A 21,518-nucleotide genomic window follows, 5' to 3' on the forward strand; every position below is an offset into this window, starting at 1 on the left:
GTAATGCCTTGTGTCATTTAATGTCACTGGATATAATCATCATGCAGATTGCTACCTGTCATTGTGTATGTTGAAATATATAAGGAACCATGCCCTATACTCTGATTTTTGTTTCTAATCTGTCTTGTTTATTTTTAAAAATATTGCTGGTTGAGACCCAGTATATTGATTTTACTATTTACTAGTTGATTGCAGTGAGCAGTTTGAAAACATTGCCCTAACAGAATTGAGTCATCTGCTTTGGGAGGACGAGAGTAAGTTCCTCATGTGGGTAGTGATGACCCAGAATAACACCCTCCTTATTTTGGCGAGGGGAAGGGGGGGCGTGCAGTCTGTGTGCCTACCCCACACCAAAGCCTGCCAGTCATGCTGCACTTACATGTCCTGGGTCAGGGGTCTGCTCTTCCACTCAGGGGAGTGGCTTTTTGGGGAAATGGACCTACATGATGAGTGGGTGAAACCCGTTCTAGTCAGTTATATGAAACAATCTAAGCTTTCATTTAAAAACATGACTTAAGAAGTCAGGACTCATTAGAAATTTGAAGAAAATAGCTCAAGTGATATATCCAGATGGAGTCATTTTTATTCAACCTCCTCAGCATGAAGCAAGCCTTCTGATCTGACAGTTCATGGTTTTGTTACATTTTCATTCATCATTTCCTTTTTCTCTCTCTTCTGTATCCCTTTCCTCTCTTTTTGGAGCTTCAGTTAGATGAAAGCCGAATAATCCTCTTTGCCTACTGTGAATAATGGTTAGCAAAACGCTTCTCCTCCTAAGTCTCATTTCTTATGTCATTTTTTAAAAGGAAACCTTATATGTGTGGAATGAACCTAAGTGGTGCATTAAAGGAATTTCTCTGCCTGAGAAAAAGTTGTCAACCTGCGAAACAGTTGACTTTTGGCTAAAAGTGGGAGCAGGTGTGGGAGCTTTTACAGCTGTTTTGCTTGTGGCTCTAACTTGCTACTTCTGGAAAAAGAATCAGAAGTAAGTAACCTCTGTAAGAACTGAGAGATCTCTTTTGTTGTGAATATTTTAAAGTTAATCATTATATCCAACAGTTTCTCTCAGAGACACAAGAAATTTCTCCTAGTGAAGGAGTTATAGGAAAGGCCTTTAAGAAAGCAAATGGAAATGATAGTGGTTCTGATAACAGAGAGATCAGAGAACATTAGAGATAAGTGAATTAGATCCACTGTTTTTATAAAATAAGGAACAGAGGATCCTGGCTACTCAGGTAGATGGGAGCAGAGCTCAGAAAGGAAGGCAGATTTTCTCTGTGTGTGTGTTTTTCTTTTCATGACATTATGCTGCCTTCTTGCCCCATCTTTTCTTTTTCAATTTCTTGTGGGCAGATATTTGCAAAGAAACAGACTAAGTGTTTACTCCAGGACTTTAAGAATCTGAAGTTGAGTACTGAGTCTAACTTCCAATTGTATATTGATACATTATATGATTTGGCTCTTTTAAAATGATTTACATGTCATTGGGGCTGTGAAATTTCTCTACTGTATTTATCTAGGGACAGTTGTAATATCTGGGGTGGAGAGTAGAAAGGAATGAGAGTGATAGAGAGAAATAGTAAAGACCAAATCACTTGCCTATATAATATTCCCATCCTACCAACTAAACTTTGGAAAACTGCATAGTAAATTAGTTCCCAAATATTTATAAATTAAAAAAATGCGTTCAGACCTCTAATTTTCTCTTTGTTTTTCAAAAGTTTTTCATAATTGGACACTTGAATCACTGTAAAATAAGTATGATAGCGTTAACTGTATTGCACTGATTCTCTGAAATTCTGGAAACGATTGGTGTGTAGATGGTAGATTAATGAGAACACATAGTGTTATGGCCGTGGGTGAAGGGAATATGTTGGTGGAGCAGCTGTACTCCACGACGGTTTAATTAGCTGGTGGATGACCACCCCAAATAAGTATTAATTTATATTAAACAGCCACTTTATCTATTTATTTATTTGCCACTACTTAGACTGGAATACAAATATTCCAAATTAGTAATGACGACAAACTCAAAAGAGTGTGAACTCCCAGCTGCAGACAGCTGTGCTATCATGGAAGGAGAAGATAATGAAGAGGAGGTTGTATATTCCAATAAACAGTCGCTACTGGGAAAACTCAAATCCTTGGCAACAAAGGTGAGAGCAGAATTTTAACCTGGTATTTCTGTGTATTTGTAAATAAAGGGGCCATATTAACCTAACAGTAACAGTCATGCAAAACCTGTCATTCCGGGTGGGTATTTATCCAGTAGAAATACTCTTAGAAGTACAGAAGGCTGTAAATACAATAATAATCACTGCAGCATTGTTTTTGTTGGCTAAGCAGGTAGAAGCAACCTTAAACACCATCAATAAGGACTTAGATAAGAAATTCCCATATATCAAAGTAGTGGGATGCTGTGCAACTCTGCAGCTGTTAAAGATTGAGATGTCTGTGTGTACTGATATGTCAATGGGTCCAGGGTAAATGAAGCGAAAACAACACATAGACTATTGCATTTCTATTAAATATACATTTATATTAGTATTTGAATAAGAAACTACTAATGATAGCTGCTTTTTGAGAGTTTTGAATAAATGGGTGTCTTTAGTCTTTGAAGTAATGCAGTTTTATAATATTTGAATTTGCACAAAGATTATGTATTATAGTATTAAAAAAAATTTTAGATAAATAAAAGATCTCATTTATTTATATTTTTAATTTTATAACAAGATTTTTTCATATAGAGGAGGTAAAAAGTTATATAAAATGTTGAGATATTACTTATCAGATGCCATCACATTTGTCAGCTTTGAAATGATTACTATATCCAAACAGATAACATGAACCCTAAGAATTATTTGTAAACACATTTTATTGACATTCTTCACCATTGACTTAAAAGATGAAACATTATCAGTTTACCTACGCAGGATTAAAAACAGAATGAAACCAGAAAGAAAACCCGTTTCAAAGGATTTTCAGCAGGAAGGACATGTGGTGAAAGATTACATTTATTGAGAGTGTCTTAGTAATCGTTTCCTAATTTAGGCACATAACTATATCATAGGGGATCATTTAAAAATAAAACAAATAAGCCCTATTCCTCTTATACTAATGGTTATTTGATTTTTCTTTTTTTTTAACATCTTTATTTGAGTATAACTGTTTTACAATAGTGTGTTAGTTTCTCCTTTACAACAAAGTGAATCAGTTATACATATACATATGTTCCCATAACTCTTCCCTCTTTAGTCACCCTCCCTCCCACCCTCCCTATCCCACCCCTCTAGGTGGTCACAAAGCACAGAGGTGCACTCCCTGTGCTATGCTGCAGCTTCCCACTAGCTATCTAATTTACATTTGGTAGTGTGTATATGTCCCTGCCACTCTCTCACTTCGTCACAGCTTACCCTTCACCCTCCCCATATCCTCAAGTCCATGCTCTAGTAGGTCTGTGTTTTATTCCCATCCTACCACTAATCTCTTCATGACATTTTTTTTTTTTTTTTTTTTTTTTTAGATTCCATATATATGTGTTAGCATACGGTATTTGTTTTTCTCCTTCTGACTTACCTCACTCTGTATGACAGACTCCAGGTCTATCCACCTCATTACAAATAACTCAGTTTCATTTCTTTTTATGGCTGAGTAATATTCCATTGTATATATGTGCCACATCTTCCTTATCCATTCATCTGTTGATGGACACTTAGGTTGCTTCCATGTCCTGGCTATTGTAAATAGAGCTGCAATAAACATTTTGGTACATGACTCTTTTTGAATTATGGTTTTCTCAGGGTATATGCCTAGTAGTGGGATTGCGGGGTCATATGGTAGTTCTATTTGTAGTTTTTCAAGGAACCTCCATACTGTTCTCCATAGTGGCTGTATCAATTTACATTCCCACCAACAGTGCAAGAGGGTTCCCTTTTCTCCACACCCTCTCCAGCATTTATTGTTTCTAGAGTTTTTGATGATGGCCAATCTGGCCGGTGTGAGATGATACCTCATTGTAGTTTTGATTTGCATTTCTCTAATGATTAATGATGTTGAGCATTCTTTCATATGTTTGTTGGCTATCTGTATATCTTCTTTGGAGAAATGTCTATTTAGTTCTTCTGCCCATTTTTGGATTGGGTTGTTTGTTTTTTTGTTATGGAGCTGCATGAGTTGCTTATAAATTTTGGATATTAATCCTTTGTCAGTTGCTTCATTTGCAAATATTTTCTCCCATTCTGAGGGTTGTCTTTTGGTCTTGTTTATGGTATCCTTTGCTGTGCAAAAGCTTTTAAGTTTCATTAGATCCCATTTGTTTATTTTTGTTTTTATTTCCATTTCTCTAGGAGATGTGTCAAAAAGGATCTTGCTGCGATTGATGTCATAGAGTGTTCTGCCTATGTTTTCCTCTAAGAGTTTGATAGTGTCTGTCCTTACATTTAGGTCTTTAACCCATTTTGAGTTTATTTTTGTGTATGGTGTTAGGGAGTGTTCTAATTTCATACTTCTACAGGTAGCTGTCCAGTTTTCCCAACACCACTTATTGAAGAGGCTGTCTTTTCTGCACTGTATATCCTTCCCTCCTTTATCAAAGATAAGGTGACCATATGTGTGTGGGTTTATCTCTGGGCTTTCTATCCTGTTCCATTGATCTATATTTCTGTTTTTGTGCCAGTACCATACTGTCTTGATTACTGTGGCCTTGTAGTATAGTCTGAAGTCAGGGAGCCTGATTCCTCCAGCTCCATTTTTCGTTCTCAAGATTGCTTTGGCTATTCGGGGTCTTTTGTGTTTCCATACAAATTGTGAAATTCTTTGTTCTAGTTCTGTAAAAAATGCCAGTGGTAATTTAATAGGGATTGCATTGAATCTGTAGATTGCTTTGGGTAATAGAGTCATTTTCACTATGTTGATTCTTCCAATCCATGAACATGGTATATTTCTCCACCTATTTGTATCATCTTTAATTTCTTTCATCAATGTCTTATAGTTTTCTGCATACAAGTCTTTTGTCTCCTTAGGTAGGTTTATTCCTAGATATTTTATTCTTTTTGTTGCAGTGGTAAATGGGAGTGTTTTCTTAATTTCATTCTCAGATTTTTCATCATTAGTGTATAAGAATGCCAGAGATTTCTGTGCATTAATTTTGTATCCTGCTACTTTACCAAATTCATTGATTAGTTCTAGTAGTTTTCTGGTAGCATCCTTAGTATTCTCTATGTATAGTATCATGTCATCTGCAAACAGTGACAGCTTTACTTCTTCTTTTCCTATTTGGATTCCTTTTATTTCTTTATTTTCTCTAATTGCTGTGGCTAGAACTTCCAAAACTAGGTTGAATAAGAGTGGTGAGAGTGGGCAACCTTGTCTTGTTCCTGATCTTAGTGGAAATGGTTTCAGTTTTTCACCATTGAGAACAATGCTGGCTGTGGGTTTGTCATATATTGCCTTTATTATATTGAGGAAAGTTCCCTCTATGCCTACTTTCTGCAGGGTTTTTATCATAAATGGGTGTTGAATTTTGTCAAAAGCTTTCCCTGCATCTATTGAGATGATCATATGGTTTTTCTCCTTCAGTTTGTTGATATGGTGTATCACGTTGATTGATTTGCATATATTGAAGAATCCTTGCATTCCTGGAATAAACCCCACTTGATCATGGTGTATGATCCTTTTAATGTGCTGTTGGATTCTGTTTGCTAGTATTTTGTTGATGATTTTTCTTAATATGGTAGTTTAGGGAGGATACTATTGCTGTGGGACAGTGAATGTACAGAGATTGTCAAGAGCTGAGATTTTACCCTACTTGCAAGCTAACAACTGAGCCTTCCATGGTTTCATGGATACTTTGGAAGACATGGGACTTCTGATCAGAGACAAAGGACAGTTTAACCCTCACAGCAGAAGCACCAGCCAAAACATCAGCATTTATACCAGTTGCAAAGCCCCACTCCCTGCAGATGACTCTTGCACACACAGTGGTCTGCCTTACAGGAAAGGAACCTTAAGCTTTGGGAACCTGAATCTTGTAGAAAGGGCAGCAAGCATCTCTGTCATTTGTTCCAAAGGGAGATAGTGTTGTTCTTGTACTGGACAGGTAGCATGCCTGTTCATTGCTCAAGAGGGAAACACCATTTCTAAGACTGTAAGCAAGCCTGCCCTTTGCTCTGGAAGGACACAATATCTTTATTTTCAAAGGCTGCCTTCTATACAAAGTCCTTGGAAAAGGTAGTGTGGAAAAAAAGGGAAGTCAGTGTCTCACTCATAAGATAGGCAGAAGTGCAAGAGAACCATGCGGAGTTGTCTCCCAACAGATCCAAACCTCCTTCCTACACTATCTTGGCTGCCGGCAACTTTCTCATTAGGACACCATTCCACTGTTCACTCTGATTAATCTGACTGGCTGAGGCTGGAATCAAATCTGGTCAATTTGCTTCATATAGCACTTAAAAAATAGAACTACTCCCAACAAGACACCAAACAGCAAGATGAGGCCAACCTGTGTTATTAACCTTGATCATACCAGGTTTCCAGACTCAACTAACCAAACAAATGCCGTAAGTCATCAGGGTCCGCCTTAGAAAGAGGTGGCTTTCTTTTTAGCTCCCTGTATTGACCTTTCCACTCAGCCTGAGACCTTTCCACTGGCACTGAGATCTTTCCTCCATACGATTCAGATGGAGGAGGGTTAAGGACATTTTCAAAAATTTACAAAGACCCTGTACATCTCCCACTTTTGTCTACCTGGGCCATGGTAGGGGAACTTGGTGAGCAGTGTCCTCAACCAGGTGGTCATTATCCTTTTGGTCTAGGAAGATGGCAATCCAACAAGACAGTCCAGGCACAAAGAATTTTAGTGACTGTACAGATCGTGTCTTGGCCCTCAGGGAGGAAGTATAAGGCAATTATATTGTCCATAACAATGTATGGACAGTGGGTTGATGTTGACCTGAATGCCTTCAAAGGCGGAAGTGGTGTCATGGATTACTTCAGTTAGAGTCAGAAACAAATTTTGTACCGCCTTTTCTTTCTTTTAAAAAATATTTATTGAAGTATAGTTGATTTACAATGTTGTGTTAATTTCTGTGTACAGCAAAGTGATTCAGTTGTACATATATGTATTCTTTTTTATATTCTTTTCCATTGTGGTTTATCACAGAATATTGAATATAGTTCCCTGTGCTATACAGTAGCACCTTGTTATTCATTCATCCTATATATCAGTGTAATAGTTTGCATCTCCTAAACTCAAATTCCCAATCTTTCCCTCCCCCACTCCCCCTCCCCCCTGTCTGTTCTCTGTGTCTGTGAGTCTGTTTCTGTTTTGTAGATAAGTTCATTTGTGTCATATTTTAAATTCCACATAAGTGATATCATATGGTATTTGTCTTTTTCTTTATGACTGACTTCATTTAGTAATGTAATCTCTAGTTCCATCCATGTTGCTACAAATGGCATTATTTCATTCTTTTTTACGTTCTGTCTTTTCTAATTGAATAACTACCCATGGGGTGAGTGTGAATCACAAGTCAGTTATCCCTCTTGCGTCTCCCTCCCACCCTCCCTATCCCACCCCTCAAGGTGGTCACAAAGCACCGAGCTGATCTCCCTGTGCTATGCGACTGCTTCCCACTAGCTATCTATTTTACATTTGGTAGTGTATATATGTCCATGCCACTCTCTCACTTCGTCACAGCTTACCCTTCCCCCTCCCCATATCCTCAAATCCATTCTCTGGTAGGTCTGTGTCTTTATTCCCGTCTTGCCCCTAGGTTCTTCATGACCTTTTATTTTCTTCTTAGATTCCATATATATGTGTTTGATTCCCTATTTGTAAGGGTGGTATCTTACAATGAAGGGAGCCTTTAGGTGCCAGGAAATGCATTTAAGGGAAAGTCATCTCTGAGCTGAATCTAAAAGAATAAATGGGCATTATGAGCACTACCTAAAACATTAAGTGTTTCCTCCTATTACAGTACCTCTTCTTTTTTTAAATTATAGCCAGAGAAGTGAAAGCTTGAAAAGATTCTTGAAAACAGTCACAGGAAACAGGGAGGGTAGAGCTTTTCTGCCTGAGAAGGTTCAGTGTGCCACATTTTATTTGGAATAGCAATTTTAGTCAATGTAATGATTTTTTTTTTCATTTTTTAAGATGAAAATTTGAAGTATTACAGAAAAGTTGAAGGGATTGTGCAGTGGTACAACCATATATCCACCACCTAAATCGTACTCTTTATTACATATCTGTCCATCCCTCTATCCATTTATTGATCTATCTTTTTTTTGATGTGTTTCAAAGTGAGTTTCAGACTTCAATACATTTGATGCCTAAACACTTCAGTTTACATATAATTGATGAGAGAATTCAATATTTTGGTTTTTTTAAAGGCAAAATGTTTACACAGAGTAAAATGTATATTTCACAAATACACGATTTGATGAAATTTGAGAAATGAATATACCTGTGTAACCCTAAATCCTGTGAAGATATAGAACATTAGTCTGATGTCTGAAAGTAAACTCATGTCCTTATGTGTATACTCAATCCCCATCCCCCAAGGGAAGCTATTGTGATGGTCTTTTAAAACTATAGATTAGTTTTGCCTGTTTCAGAACTTCACATAATTGTAATGACAGAGTGTGTAGTTTTTGTGTAAGTTTTCTTCCACTCAGAAAAATCTTTTTGAGATTCTTCCACCTTGTGTTTATCTATAGCAGATTCCTCTCTGTGGAGGAGGAGTATTCTGTTGTATGGATTTGCCACATTTGTTCATCTGTTCTTTTGATGGACCCTTGTGCTATTTCCAGTGTTTGACTGAATAAAGCTTCTATGAATGCCATTGTACAAGTTTTATTGTGTCCCACTTTTAAAACTTTTTTTACTTTTTATTTTTAAATTTTTTTTATGTGTGTCCCACTTTTTAAAAAGTTACATATGATTTCATGGAGCAAAAAAATTTAGGAATTTCTTAACTACTATGTCAAGTAAGGTTTACTTTGTCTTATATATATCCTTATTCATGTTCTAAAGGCCATACTTCTTTAGTATTTCCTTATGCACTGGATTTGTGGGGTTTCATTTATAGATTTACTTTACTTGACTTTTCTTAACAATTAAAAAATATCTTCAGTTGATTTTTTTTCCTTTTTGTTTTGTTCATGTCACAGTCATTTATGGGATACTATCTGGTAGACACTCCACCGGGTTTTTGGTGAGATGTCATATTAGACACAGTTAATCTCAGAGACTAGTTTATTGATGGAAGACACATGTACATCAAAACACACACATTCATGCACACATACAACCCACATACACAGGATCATCTGGTATGACAAGAGTATTGAGTAGGGTCTCTTAGAGTACAGAAGAGAACACAGAGTACAGTTAGGTGGGTAGTGACAAGCTAAGGAGAAGCTTCTGGGAGAAGTTGGATTTTGAGTAGATTCTTGAATTTAGAGCTTAAAAAGATCATTTTGTATGGCATCTTTATTTAATGCATGAGTAAACTGAGACCTAGGGAGGTTCACTTATTTGTCCAAGAGAGGGTGAGATAGGAATTAGAAACCATGTATTCTGGGTTCCAATCCAGGTTTTTTCCTTCTGCATGGTGGTGTTGCAGTACGTTTTCACAACCACTGATTGACAGCCAACCATGTGCTAGGCCTTGGGTCATATTATGGGAATTAAAAAGATATAATTAACAAGATATAATTCCTGCCATTAGGAAGTCCCAGTCAGTTAGTAGTGTTAACTACACACACACACACACACACGCGCGCGCGCGCGCGCGCATGGGTATATATCCCACCACATCAGCCATAGGAGCAAAATCCCATGTGAACACAGAACACAGAGGACATGGTAACGAAAGCCCTATGAAGCCCTAATAACATGACTGTTTTCAGTGTTTTACTTGAAATATTATTTTGAAGATAACCAACAGGTCTTTGCCTCCCCTTCCTGAAGAACAACTTGAATCAAATCTTTTCAAGGCGGGACCACAAAAAGCTCAGCTTTCTCTTATAGTTCATGGCTGATACTCTAACACTCTTTCCTGTAATACAGTGTGAGCTCCTTGAGAGCAGACGTTTTGTATCCCATAATGTCTAGTCCTGTTCCTGTAACACATGGGTGCTTAATACATACTTGATTTATCGATGGTTATTCCTAGAAAATTAAGACTGGTAAACACGAGACTTCAGGCAGGCTCTCCCAGAGCCAGTGGGTTGGGGTGCTGCGATCTGCAGGCTGCTCTCCCAGGGGCTTGTCATCTCGGCAGAGGCAGGGTAATGGGATATGCTGGTGCTCATGCTGTGATTTTTTTCTGTAATCCTGACCTTGTGGCCTTAAATTGATCTGAAGTCTCTGATTTCTCCACTCAAAAGAGAGAAGACACAACAGCAACCTCATTCTTCCTGACAGATACTCAATATCTATTTCCTGTTGTTTTCTCATTTCACTTCTCTGCTTTGGAGACACATCCATGTGCACCCAGGACTGATCTGCCTCATATTTCTTTTATTTTAAAAATAATCCTAGTTCTCTTCATCTTTATTCTCTTCAACAGCATAGTTCCCCCACCCCATTCCAACAGCCTTTGGAAAGCTTTGTCTTAACAATGAAAACATTGGGAGAAACCTCACCTCTTATTTCTCTTTTTCCCCATTAAAGAAGAATAATTTATCTTAACAGGCTACATTTTGAAGGTATTATATAACAAATGCCAGCAATGATATATTTGCATTAAAATTTTGATTTATTATCCGAGATGACTTGTTTTTAACATCTTTAGTAGGCATGATTCCCAAAGATTTTCCTAAAACATATCAGTGAACCCAAATGATCTTGTGTCTTATTGGTGTTATCTTTATTTCTGCTCTCCTTTTTTCTTATTATTTACCCTGTGTTATCTTGAGAATATTTAGTTTACTGTCTACAGTTTGCTTGGATAGGTCATCTATTTCAGTACCCAGATCAAATATCCCCCTTGCATGGGTCTCAGTGATTTCTTCACAAGAATCACAGCTTCATCTTTTGGTGTCTATTGCAGTCATGTGTTTGCTTCTATTTTGGATTGTGTGTCTTATCCCCTGGACATCTGTTTGGGATTGACATGTGCACACTGCTATATTTAAAATGGATAACCAACAAGGACCTACTGTATAGCACAGGGAACTCTGCTCGATATTATGTAACAGCCTCAATGAGAAAAGAATCTGAAAAAGAATAGATACATGTATATGTGTAAATGAATCACTTTGCTGTACACCTGAAACTAACACAACATTGTTAATCAACTATACTCCAATATAAAATAGAAAGTTAAAAAAAAAAGGCATCATTCAGGGTAGGCCTGCTATCTGTTTTATATCTGCCACCCTCCTTTAAATGTAAAATCCTAATTACAAGTGGCAGGTACATAGATTAAAATGATCAGAACTTACTTTCTGGATATGTAAGATCCTAAAATCTTATTGGAATTTTAGTGAGTTGATTTTGTCTTAATATTTTTTCCCCCATAGGACAAAGAAGACCATTTTGAATCTGTTCAACTGAAATCCTCAAGATCTCCAAATATGTGAAAGACAGTGCTGTAGCCTTCAGACTAATGAACAAAGAAACCTGCTCTCTAGTTTTACAGGACCATAGTTTAGAGCCTGTCCTCGTATCCGGCACATTGGTGATGTCACAGAGGAGGGCCATGCCGCTGAAAAGGGAAGGAGGTTGAAATGTTAGATTGCCTTATAACATGGTCAAGTGTCTTGCCAAAAATAAGAAAGCAAATGTTTTGAGTCTCAACTGAAGATGAAGCTCAACTCAGGAAGAGATTTATCTGTATATACAAATAACTCAAAACCAAGGTTAAGCCCACCAGCGCACTGCTGATGCATGCCATATAATTAATGGGTAACTTTTCTTCTTTATGAATTCTATATAAAAGGTGTGTTTGGAGGGCTGATGTGAGCATTATGCATTGTGATCCCATTTATGTCTTTGTTTATATTTTGGGGAAGATTTGAAAAAATTTTTAGGGTACAGTTATTTTTTCCCATTATTTATTTTCCTGACAGACCTTAAAACATGTTTTCTATTAAAAATGGTGAACAAAGAAAGACAATAGATTTTTCATTTTTCCATAGGGTATCCTTGTTGATTTCAGAAGCCTAAGTAAGCAGTAATTCTTAATGAAGAGTCAGCATGTGCTTGGGTTATCTAACTTATAAACGCCTTTGAAATTCCATCCTTGTTGGAACTGGTAAGAAGGGCTTGACTGAAAGTGGGATTCTTTTTTTGTTTTGTTTTGTTTTGTTTTTTTGTGGTACGCAGGCCTCTCACCGCTGTGGAGCACAGGCTCTGGACGCGCAGGCTCAGTGGCCCTGGCTCACGGGCCCAGCCGCTCTGCGGCATGTGGGATCTTCCCGGACCGGGGCACGAACCCACGTCCCCTGCATCGGCAGGCGGACTCTCAACCACTGCACCACCAGGGAAGCCCCTGAAAGTGGGATTTTTACAAAAAAACCCAAAAAACAAAAAAAAGGACAAGGAGAAGCCTTGACTTTCCACTGGTACAAACAAGCTGACGCTATTATAAAAGTCAAATGGCTTGAAACAATTTATGTAATACTTGAAGTATAATTTAGAATGAGTAGGAAAGCTTGTTTATCAAATCACTTGCAAAATCATGAGAAGAAAGTGGGCTGGCTTGTCTATAAGTACAAACAACTGTACAAAGGTATTGGGATAATTTCATGGTCCCCAGAAAATGACAGTGGGACATTTACCCTATGTCAAGCATCAAAGGTTATATGCTTATTTTCCTGCTAAGGACTGTAAGGATTATGACTTCCATGGAAGTTTTCTTTTTAAGTTAGCAAGGCAGGGATTGAATTTTAGAAAATTGCATATAACTGTATTCAGAATAAGAATGTGGTTGTCCCATAAGCAGTTATGAAATAAGTGTTGTTGCTCTTATTCAAAAATGATCCAGGTAATTGTGAAATTTCCTATGATGGACAGGTTATATTGGTATTAGTGTGACTTAAATGTTGTTGGTTGAAAGAAGTTTGAATGAAGCTGGATTTGACCAATTTTGTGTAAAACTTAATTGTTTTAGAAGTGGGAAAGAGGGAAGTTTCCTGACCATTTATAATCTAAGGTGCTCTGGTTTGTTTCCAATAAACAGTGATCTTTATAGGTTTTAATCCAGATTTTTTAAAAGCCTGGTGATTGGCCGAGAGAGGCAGGGCATAGGGGCAAGTTTTGTTGAATGTTTTGCCCCAAGTCTGTCAATGAGGTATGACTTGTAACTTTTGATTCAGCAGGTCATCCTTAGTTTTGTGGCAAATGAGATAAAAATAAATAATTGAATTTATTTGACTGGTGTAAAACACTGGACCATTCTGTAATTGTTGAATGAATGTTTGTTTTGTGTACATCACTACTGTTGGATTCGTGAGTATAGGTGAAGTTGCCATTGTTTTATTGTTTGTTGTGAAATTCACGGAGGGCATTGCTTTACATAAACGTCTTCCACGTTTAATTTCTTAAATTTTATTATAACAAAGAAATTATTTTGGCATTGCTCATTTTTATCCTGCCAACAGTGCTGATGAGCCGTTCCCCATCTTGATCAAAATTTAAACAAAAATGAAAATACACTTGAAGTGCACCCTTTTAGAGGAACCCTGGCAAAGTCATACAGACTGGACAGAGTCAGGAAGTTTCCGCATAGTCACCTGTCACCTCTCTCTTCATCTTTGCTGTGCTCAACATGTATGTTCCAAGCCATAGAGATAATTGGGATTTGCTCCCAGGTAGCTTCTTTCTTCTCCTGTCACTGGACTAAAATCTCTGACGTGTCAAAAATGCCTTACATTTTAATGAACTCTCTGAAAATATAGTTGGTATTCAAGGATATATTTATTTTATTTCTAATTTTAGATATAAAATAGATTTTGGCAGCTCATTCCCATCTTTGGAAAGAGCTGACTTTTTCCTTTGGATCCCAGTGGGTTGTCATTTTATTCCAAGCACTGAAGAAGTATGACAGAAGGAATATTGTGAGGAAAATATTCAGATCATTCCTGGCTATAAAACTCACTTTAATTTTATGTCTTTCCTTTGCAGAGCTCAGTGGAATGTTGAAAGGCATAAACAAATTAATCACGTTTCTATGATTTTTAACTGACAGTTGTTATTTCCTTTCCCCTCTAAGTGGTAGAAGAAGTTATTTGTTAGTTTTCCACAAGGCAGTTTTGAAGGCTTAAATACTCCATTAAGTCAGCTGTTACCTATAATATCTCTTAGCGCTCTGTCAAAACATTTAAATCAGCTTTCCACTGAATGAGACTATGTCTTCTATGGATAAATTATATCATGCCATTTAACTATGTTGAGCAATTTGATATGTGTTCACTTGATTTAAAAGATTGAGTTGTATTCTTGTTGACTTTTCCCCTCTTTGGTTACCAGTAATCAAGTCCTTTCCAGGATTAAAAATGTTTCGTAGTATTTTTGTGTAGATTTTTGTCATTATTTTCTTCCCCAGGAGAGAAAAGGTGGTTTAAATGGTTATGTTGAACAATTGCTTGGGTCTAGTCATTTACCATTTGGGGTCTCCAGGTTCCCAGGTGGTGGGTCATCGATTGACTCTAGTTCTTCAAGACAGATCTGGTCAACTGTCATCTGACATGTGTCAATAGAGTTACTTCCTGTGACTCGTGGTCATTCCTAATGGGAGGCTAATATGCAGATCATTTCTCTCTTCGTAACTAAAGTAAATTTCCTGGGAGTCGGGGTGGGAAGATGATTTTATTGGCAAGTTTATTTTATTTATTTATTTATTTTTAGGTCTGCATGAGTGGTATTTAATCAGCTTTACTGAGGAATGATATACAAACAATAAACTCCATCCATTAAACATGTGCAATACGAGTTTTGAAAGTTTTATATACCTGTTACATCACTACCATAATCAACATACAGAACATTTTCACCACACCCAAAGATTTCTTATAGCCTTCATTTCTCCTTTCACCTCCAGCCTCCAGGCAACCCCTGATTCGATTTTTAACCATTACAGCTTAGTTTGGATTTTTTAATAAACGAAGTCAGGCAGGAATGTAGTCTTTTATGTCTGGCTTCTTCAGCATAATGATTCTGAGTTTCATCCATGTTGGTGTGGGTAGCAGTAGTTACTTTTTATCTATTCATGGATGTTTCCAGTTGCATTAGAGTTTTTACTATCAACTTAAGAGTGCTGTCTACTTCAGTGCAGACAGGACCAGTTTGCATTTCTTAAATACAAAAGAATCAAGATATTTTAGTAGGTGAAAAGTATCAATTGCCTCATCTGGCCCATTCCTTGATCTGATTCTGTCTCAGAGGTCCTCATTCTTGAACTCAGGTCTCAACACAGTCAAGACACTTTTCCATTACTTATTTTTCATTCTATTGGCATGTTTAAGTCAGTGTATTGCTCACATTTACCTTTTGACAGTAAAGATGTGTAGAGTAGAACTTCTTCAGAGGACTTACATATCCTCACATCTATTTTCTATTGACCATGAGCATTATCTCAGGTTTACATGCCCAAGTCCTAAATTAAGGTCACCCTAAAGAAAAGGACTCAAGGGGAGTAAACTGAAAAAAATCCTCACATCTGACTTATTCCTTGTATGCTAAAATGGAGTTCACCTTCACAGTAACTGGCCAGAGATTACACTCTTGCTGGATTTTATTTTGGTTTAACATTTTCAGATGAGTTCATTTTAGTGTCATAAATGAAGGAAATAAAAGATAGGGGCAAATAATTGAAAATTAATTGATACTACTATTGCAGTTGATATTAATTGATGTTACTCTTGCAATTGTCTAGATCAGAGGCCAGCAAACTTTTTCTGTAAAGAGTCAGATAGTAAATATTTTCAGCTTTGCAGGTCATGTGGTCTCTGTTGCAGCTCTTCAGCTCTGCCATTGTAGCATGAAAGCAGCCACAGACAATATACAAACAAATGGGTGTGGCTGCATTCAAATAAATGTACTTTATGTACGTGGTAATTTGAGTTTCATTTATATTTCACTTGTCATGAAATGTTACATTTCTTTTGATTTTTTCCCCCAACTATTTAAAAATGTAGAAGCATTCTTAGCTCACAGGTTTTATAAAAGCAGATGCTAGGCTAGGATTTGACCTGTGAGCCGTGGTTTGTTGACCACTGGTTTTAGTCACTACAACCCACAAGCAAAACTATTTGGAAGAATCTGTTTGCACAGATTTTTTGCCCTTTAGGAGTTTATACCTTCAAAGCTTCTCAAGTCTCTAGAGAGGATCAAGAAAAAAAGAACCCATCACACTCCCTTGATGATTTAATCACCCACTAGGTGACCAAGCTAGGTACTCTTCTGAGTTCCTTTTATAGTTCTGGGACTTGATTGTGGATATTGATTAGGAAACGATAAGACTAAAACAAGTGAATTGGTTCAAAGTCAACCAGCACAATTGATTTAAAAGCCTTTTCTCATTGTGGTTTCTATAACATATGTTGCTAAGGTAACTGGATTTGGAGATCATATTCAATTTTACATACAGATTTATTTCAAGTAACTATGTGGAAGTAGTGTATATTGATGCATATAGTCTCAGCCTAGATTCCTGAGCTCTGGCGCTGGAGAGGGTCCCCTGCCAGCCCTGGAGGGTCCATTGCATGTGTTTAGGCTGTGCACACCTCAGTCCACACACGTTTACCAAATCCTATTTTAAGACTGACTGAACTGCAAAAGACACGTAGGATCCCTTCAGTGATTGATAGTTCAAGAAACAGACCTCCAGTCGCCTTGAACGAAATGTCCCAGTTTGGCTTTTCATTTGCTGGAATTTTCCTCATCTTATTAACAGTGACTCTTGGATGAAGAGCCTTGTGTAAAATAGCTTGTGGATATTGGTAAATTTGGTTTGGAGGGGAATAATATTTCCTTTATCTCAGATGGGTGATTTCAGATTACCATTGCTTGGCTTAAATGAATGAGTCCAACCAGTGAGAAATGTGCAAATCTAAGCTTTCTGTCGCAGAACAGGAGTGATAACTGCCTTATTCATGGGTTTGGGCCTTATTAGGGCTGTGAAGGTTAGAATCCATACTGATGTTCCATCTTCCTGGCGCCTCACTTTTCTTGGCTTCTGCATGTTTCTAGCCCTTTGCTAAAGAGCTCTGGCACCCAGAACTCCCATGGTGGGTGCGTGGATAAAGAGGGGGCAAGCTGAGAGGCAGTGTGGTGTGCATACTGTAAAGGTACACTGGCTGAATAAACTCCTTTCAGGCACTCTCCTAATCTGTCCTCTGTGTGGTCTGCAAACCAGCTTGCCTCACACTTTGAAAACGGGACCTTTTTATTTTACCATGAGAAGCCTGAGTGCGCAAGAGAATCTATTAATACTTGAACTAGAGAGGACACAGAGCATTCCAGAAACAGTAAACTCTCAGGAATCCAACAATAATCAGCCATATCATTAGGTTCTGATATGTTTTTTATGAGTGGGATAGAGCATTCTGCTTGAGTTACTTAAATTCAGGATGTTTTTGCAAAGATGGATCGGCTCAGTGAGTTTTATATTCTGAGAGAATGAAATGTCATTACTGGAGTTAAAAAAAAATCAATCCAAAGCGTATTTGTTTGAAATGCCTCATGTAAAGAAGATTTTATAGCTGCTATTTTCCATACAGATGCTGAAAGTTCTTTAAAAACTTACTTCTAGGGATCACATGTTAGGGGATGCACTTTTGAATAGGAAACAAGGTACGAGGCAGGGGAGAAAAAGGTGATGAGAGCCGTCGGTCAATGCACTTTCAGGCCAAAGGCAGCGAGTGAAATAGAGCGGCCATAGATAGAAACCCAGCTCTCAAAAACACCCAGTCAGGATTCACCCACAGCCCAATTGTCTTGTTTACAAAGATCCATGATCCATTTGATTACTTTAGACATTAGCTGTGTCTCTGAACAACCCAACTGATATTGCCTTCCTTAGCCTGTCACATCCCATCAGTGGATTGAGTTTATTTCCTCTCCCATCGGCCTTGCCTTTGCCTTGATATTGAGCAGATGCTCATTCTGAGTACGCTTATCTAGCACTCCTGCCAGTTTCCATCACAACAGACTTCTTTTTCGCCATCTAGTGCTGTTGAATCTGTTACTCAGTCTGCCCCCACCCACTCCCCACCAGTCCAGGTTCTTCTTTGAATATGAGAGTTTAGAGACTGTTTGCGCTGTTGTCTTTGAGCATCTGGTGAGTTTTGGACACATTGATGAGGAAGCTGATTCAAATGCATCCAGAAGGAAGAAGAGAATTTCTAGCATAGGACTCCTCACTTCATTTCCTTCAAGGCCAGTCCTGTTGGCTTTTATGCACCTGCTCATTATTTCTGAATATTTTAAAAGTAGCACCGGTCTTGATTAACCAGGCCCTGGTTATTGAGCCTGTGGGTCCCTCATAGCCTCCTCTTCCTTCCTCTCTCTCTGTCTTCCTCAGCTGCAGTTCCCTCATTAGCATATTTTCCAGTCTTGTTGCTTCTTAAAGGCAAGCACTATGTGTTAATCATCTTCTTCTCTGTCGTGGGTTGAAGAGTGGCCCCTTAAAAGATAGGTACACATCCTAATGGTACTTCATTTCAAAAAAAGGGCTTTTGGGGGCTTCCCTGGTGGCGCAGTGGTTGAGAATCCGCCTGCCGATGCAGGAAACACGGGTTCGTGCCCTGGTCCGGGAAGATCCCACATGCCGCGGAGCAACTAAGCCCGTGAGCCATGGCCGCTAGGCCTGCGCGTCCGGAGCCTGTGCTCCGCAACGGGAGAGGCCACAACAGTGAGAGGCCCGCATAACGCAAAAAAAAAAAAAAAAAAAAAAAAAAAAAAGGGCTTTTGTAGATGTCATTAAGGATCTTGAAATGAGATCACCCTGCATTATCCCGGTGGGCCCTAAATCCAATGACAAGTGTCCTCATAAGAGACACACAGAGGAGAAGGTGACACGAAGGCGGACGCAGAGGTTAGAGTGATTTGATCTCAGGAAGCTGCCAGCCACCAGAAACTAGAAGAGGGATGGAATGGATTCTCCCCTGCAGCTAAGAGGGTGCAGCCCTGATGACACTGAGAGTCAGTTTCTGTTGTTCTAAGCCACCCAGTTTGTGTTGAGTTGTCAGATGAGTTACAGGAAACGAATTCTCTGTCCATGGTATCTGGTGCAGGACCTAGCAGATAGGTACTCAGCGAGTTTTTCTACATTAATCAATGGTTTGTGACTCAAGAATTTACCAGGAGAAATAGGACGGTGCTGGTAAGAATGAGCCAGTTTTAGCTTATCCATGCTTTCCCTGTTTGCTCCTTTATTTAGGTTAGTAAAATATTCAGGTTTGGAGACGAGTATGTGTGCCTGAGCATTGTTCTTGGGACTTTGGAAAAGCATTGGAAAAGAAGATGTACTACATTTTTGTTGCTACGTTCAGCTATGAACCATGACAGTGATTTTCCAATGGAATAACAAGATGCTTTCCCAGGCTCCTTTCTAGTAATTAAGGTTGTTTTGGGAAATGAGAGCCATCAAACCTCCCTGGCCGGCCAGCCTCTGCAATCAGAGGAATGCAGGAATGGAGGAACCCACTCTTTGCCTCAGAGCCATATTTGGACAAAATCTGGGCTGCCGTACAGATGTGGCTCAAAGAAACCAACAAGGGTATTATCATCTGGCCACTGTAATCCCCTGATATTTATGCTGTCATCAGTCAAATTCTGATCATGCGACCTGCAAAGAAGGCTACATCTGCTGACAACTCCCTCGTAGGGTGACAGCTTGTGTTCAGTGTATCTAGATGTGAAGAGAAGCACAGTTAGATCATTTCTTCCAACATTAAAAAAGTAGAAATGGTCTACAGTCAACATACTCAAATTACCTGGAATGATTAATAAAAGTACAAGCCATTATCCACCATGCTGGAAAACCCTGAAGGTTTTATTCTCAATATCTTTGCATTAATACAGATGCTTTTTACTTTGTGCTGAGAAAAACAATCTGTTACACATAATGTAACTTTAATATACAACATAGAAACTCATCCTAAGTTAGTTACAACAAGGACCTACAAAAAACTTCATAGGAAAAAAAGTTACCTAATATCGCCACTGTATTTTCTAATAGACTGACCCTGTTAGACCTTGTCACCAATGCTCAGCTCTGTAAACAATGGTTATTTCCATGTTCTGGGGACTTGTTAATAATAGGGACACTAAAATCAGTCTAAAAAGTTCTAGCACGTCACTATATACTGTACAGTCCTTAAAAATAATTTATTGTACTGTTTCTAAAAAAAGGTACTAGGGGTGTTCTTTTGCTCTGTTTCCACATTCCGGAGCTGCACGTGAGCACTTTCATCTAACAGCCTAAAATCACGAGAACTGAACTGCAATTCACAATCACAGAGATGAGGTGGTGGAGTCGAGGACTTCCCGCCCGTTGCACACCGTTGGCACATACGTGCTTGCAGAGGCTGGAAAACAGAGCAGGACAGAAAATTCTGGGTTAATCAAGGGGGCCACAGAGCTACTGGCATGGATAATCCTAGACACTAGTTAAAAGTAAAAAACTCATTTTAACTTGGCTTTGGAAAATGCTAGGTGATTTAGTGCTGTCAACTTTCTAAACGTGCTCTGCTCAAAATTAGTTTGTATCCTGGAACTTACCTCCATTACTGTCATACGTCTTGGAGAGATTTGATAAGCATAATCACCGTTGAAAGAAGCCACTTGTGGGTTTAAAATTAGCTTTGGTAATCTTTAAACTGGTTAAAATACAGTGTGCAGAATTGAAAGCTCACTGCAGTTTCCTTAGACTGTTAAATTAATTACTGTTTTCAATACCTTAATTAATTTTGTTCTCTCTGGGCAGGGATGACTCTACGTAGTGCCATAAGTCATCTGTGAACTCTACTTAGAGAATGGTTTGCTATATTTTCATTGTTCAGTGGATAACCTCAGTGAAAATTCTAGTGAGGGCTGTGGTGCTAAGAAGTTCGATTTCATAATAGTGTGCAGACAGGAAGACATTCCAGAGGGATGATGCTCTTGTTAATGACAATAGTGACGACAGTGTCAGGGTGTGAGTATAATACGGATATGTATATTCATTCTTTTTATGGCTTGTCGTCTTCCTAGATAAAATTCCTAGCTCCGAACTTGTTTTAAACAAAAGTTTTGTTTTTGTGAGAAATCTAGGGACAGTTAAGTTATACCTGTTTTGCCCTGAAAGCTTTTTCCTTTTACTGAATGAGAACAAAAGCAAGGAGCCCCATCCTCCATAGGATGAAACTGTATGGCCAAGAGAATCAGTTAGCGATGGCCTCACGTTACCTTTTGGAGCTGATGACATCCCATCGCTTGACCTGTCCATCTGGACACACTCTGCCCGGGAGGAGCTGATCCTCTTGGCTACCTGACCACAGCCCAGGTTAAGCTGCCCAGTCAGCTGTCC

The 21,518-nt window shown here is 38.4% G+C and overlaps 2 protein-coding genes across 5 annotated transcripts in view; one reads left to right on the forward strand and one right to left on the reverse strand.

Annotated features, from left to right (window-relative positions):
- The window catches only part of ELAPOR2 (endosome-lysosome associated apoptosis and autophagy regulator family member 2), a 266,046-nt gene extending 251,122 nt beyond the window's left edge, over positions 1 to 14,924 (forward strand). For all 4 annotated transcript variants that reach the window (XM_067042702.1, XM_059073559.2, XM_067042701.1 and 1 more), the window contains 3 exons: positions 807 to 985; positions 1,991 to 2,156; positions 11,527 to 14,924. In XM_067042702.1, coding sequence (XP_066898803.1) covers positions 807 to 985; positions 1,991 to 2,156; positions 11,527 to 11,586 — 405 coding nt within the window. In that variant the 3' untranslated portion in view covers positions 11,587 to 14,924. The remainder of the gene's footprint in view (positions 1 to 806; positions 986 to 1,990; positions 2,157 to 11,526) is intronic.
- Positions 14,925 to 19,974: 5,050 nt separating this feature from the next.
- The window catches only part of GRM3 (glutamate metabotropic receptor 3), a 243,861-nt gene continuing 242,317 nt past the window's right edge, over positions 19,975 to 21,518 (reverse strand). Inside the window, exon 6 of the mRNA XM_059073561.2 lies at positions 19,975 to 20,538. Coding sequence (XP_058929544.1) covers positions 20,465 to 20,538 — 74 coding nt within the window. The 3' untranslated portion in view covers positions 19,975 to 20,464. The remainder of the gene's footprint in view (positions 20,539 to 21,518) is intronic.

This window comes from Kogia breviceps, chromosome 9 (assembly GCF_026419965.1).
Source record: "Kogia breviceps isolate mKogBre1 chromosome 9, mKogBre1 haplotype 1, whole genome shotgun sequence".
Lineage (NCBI taxonomy): Eukaryota > Metazoa > Chordata > Mammalia > Artiodactyla > Physeteridae > Kogia > Kogia breviceps.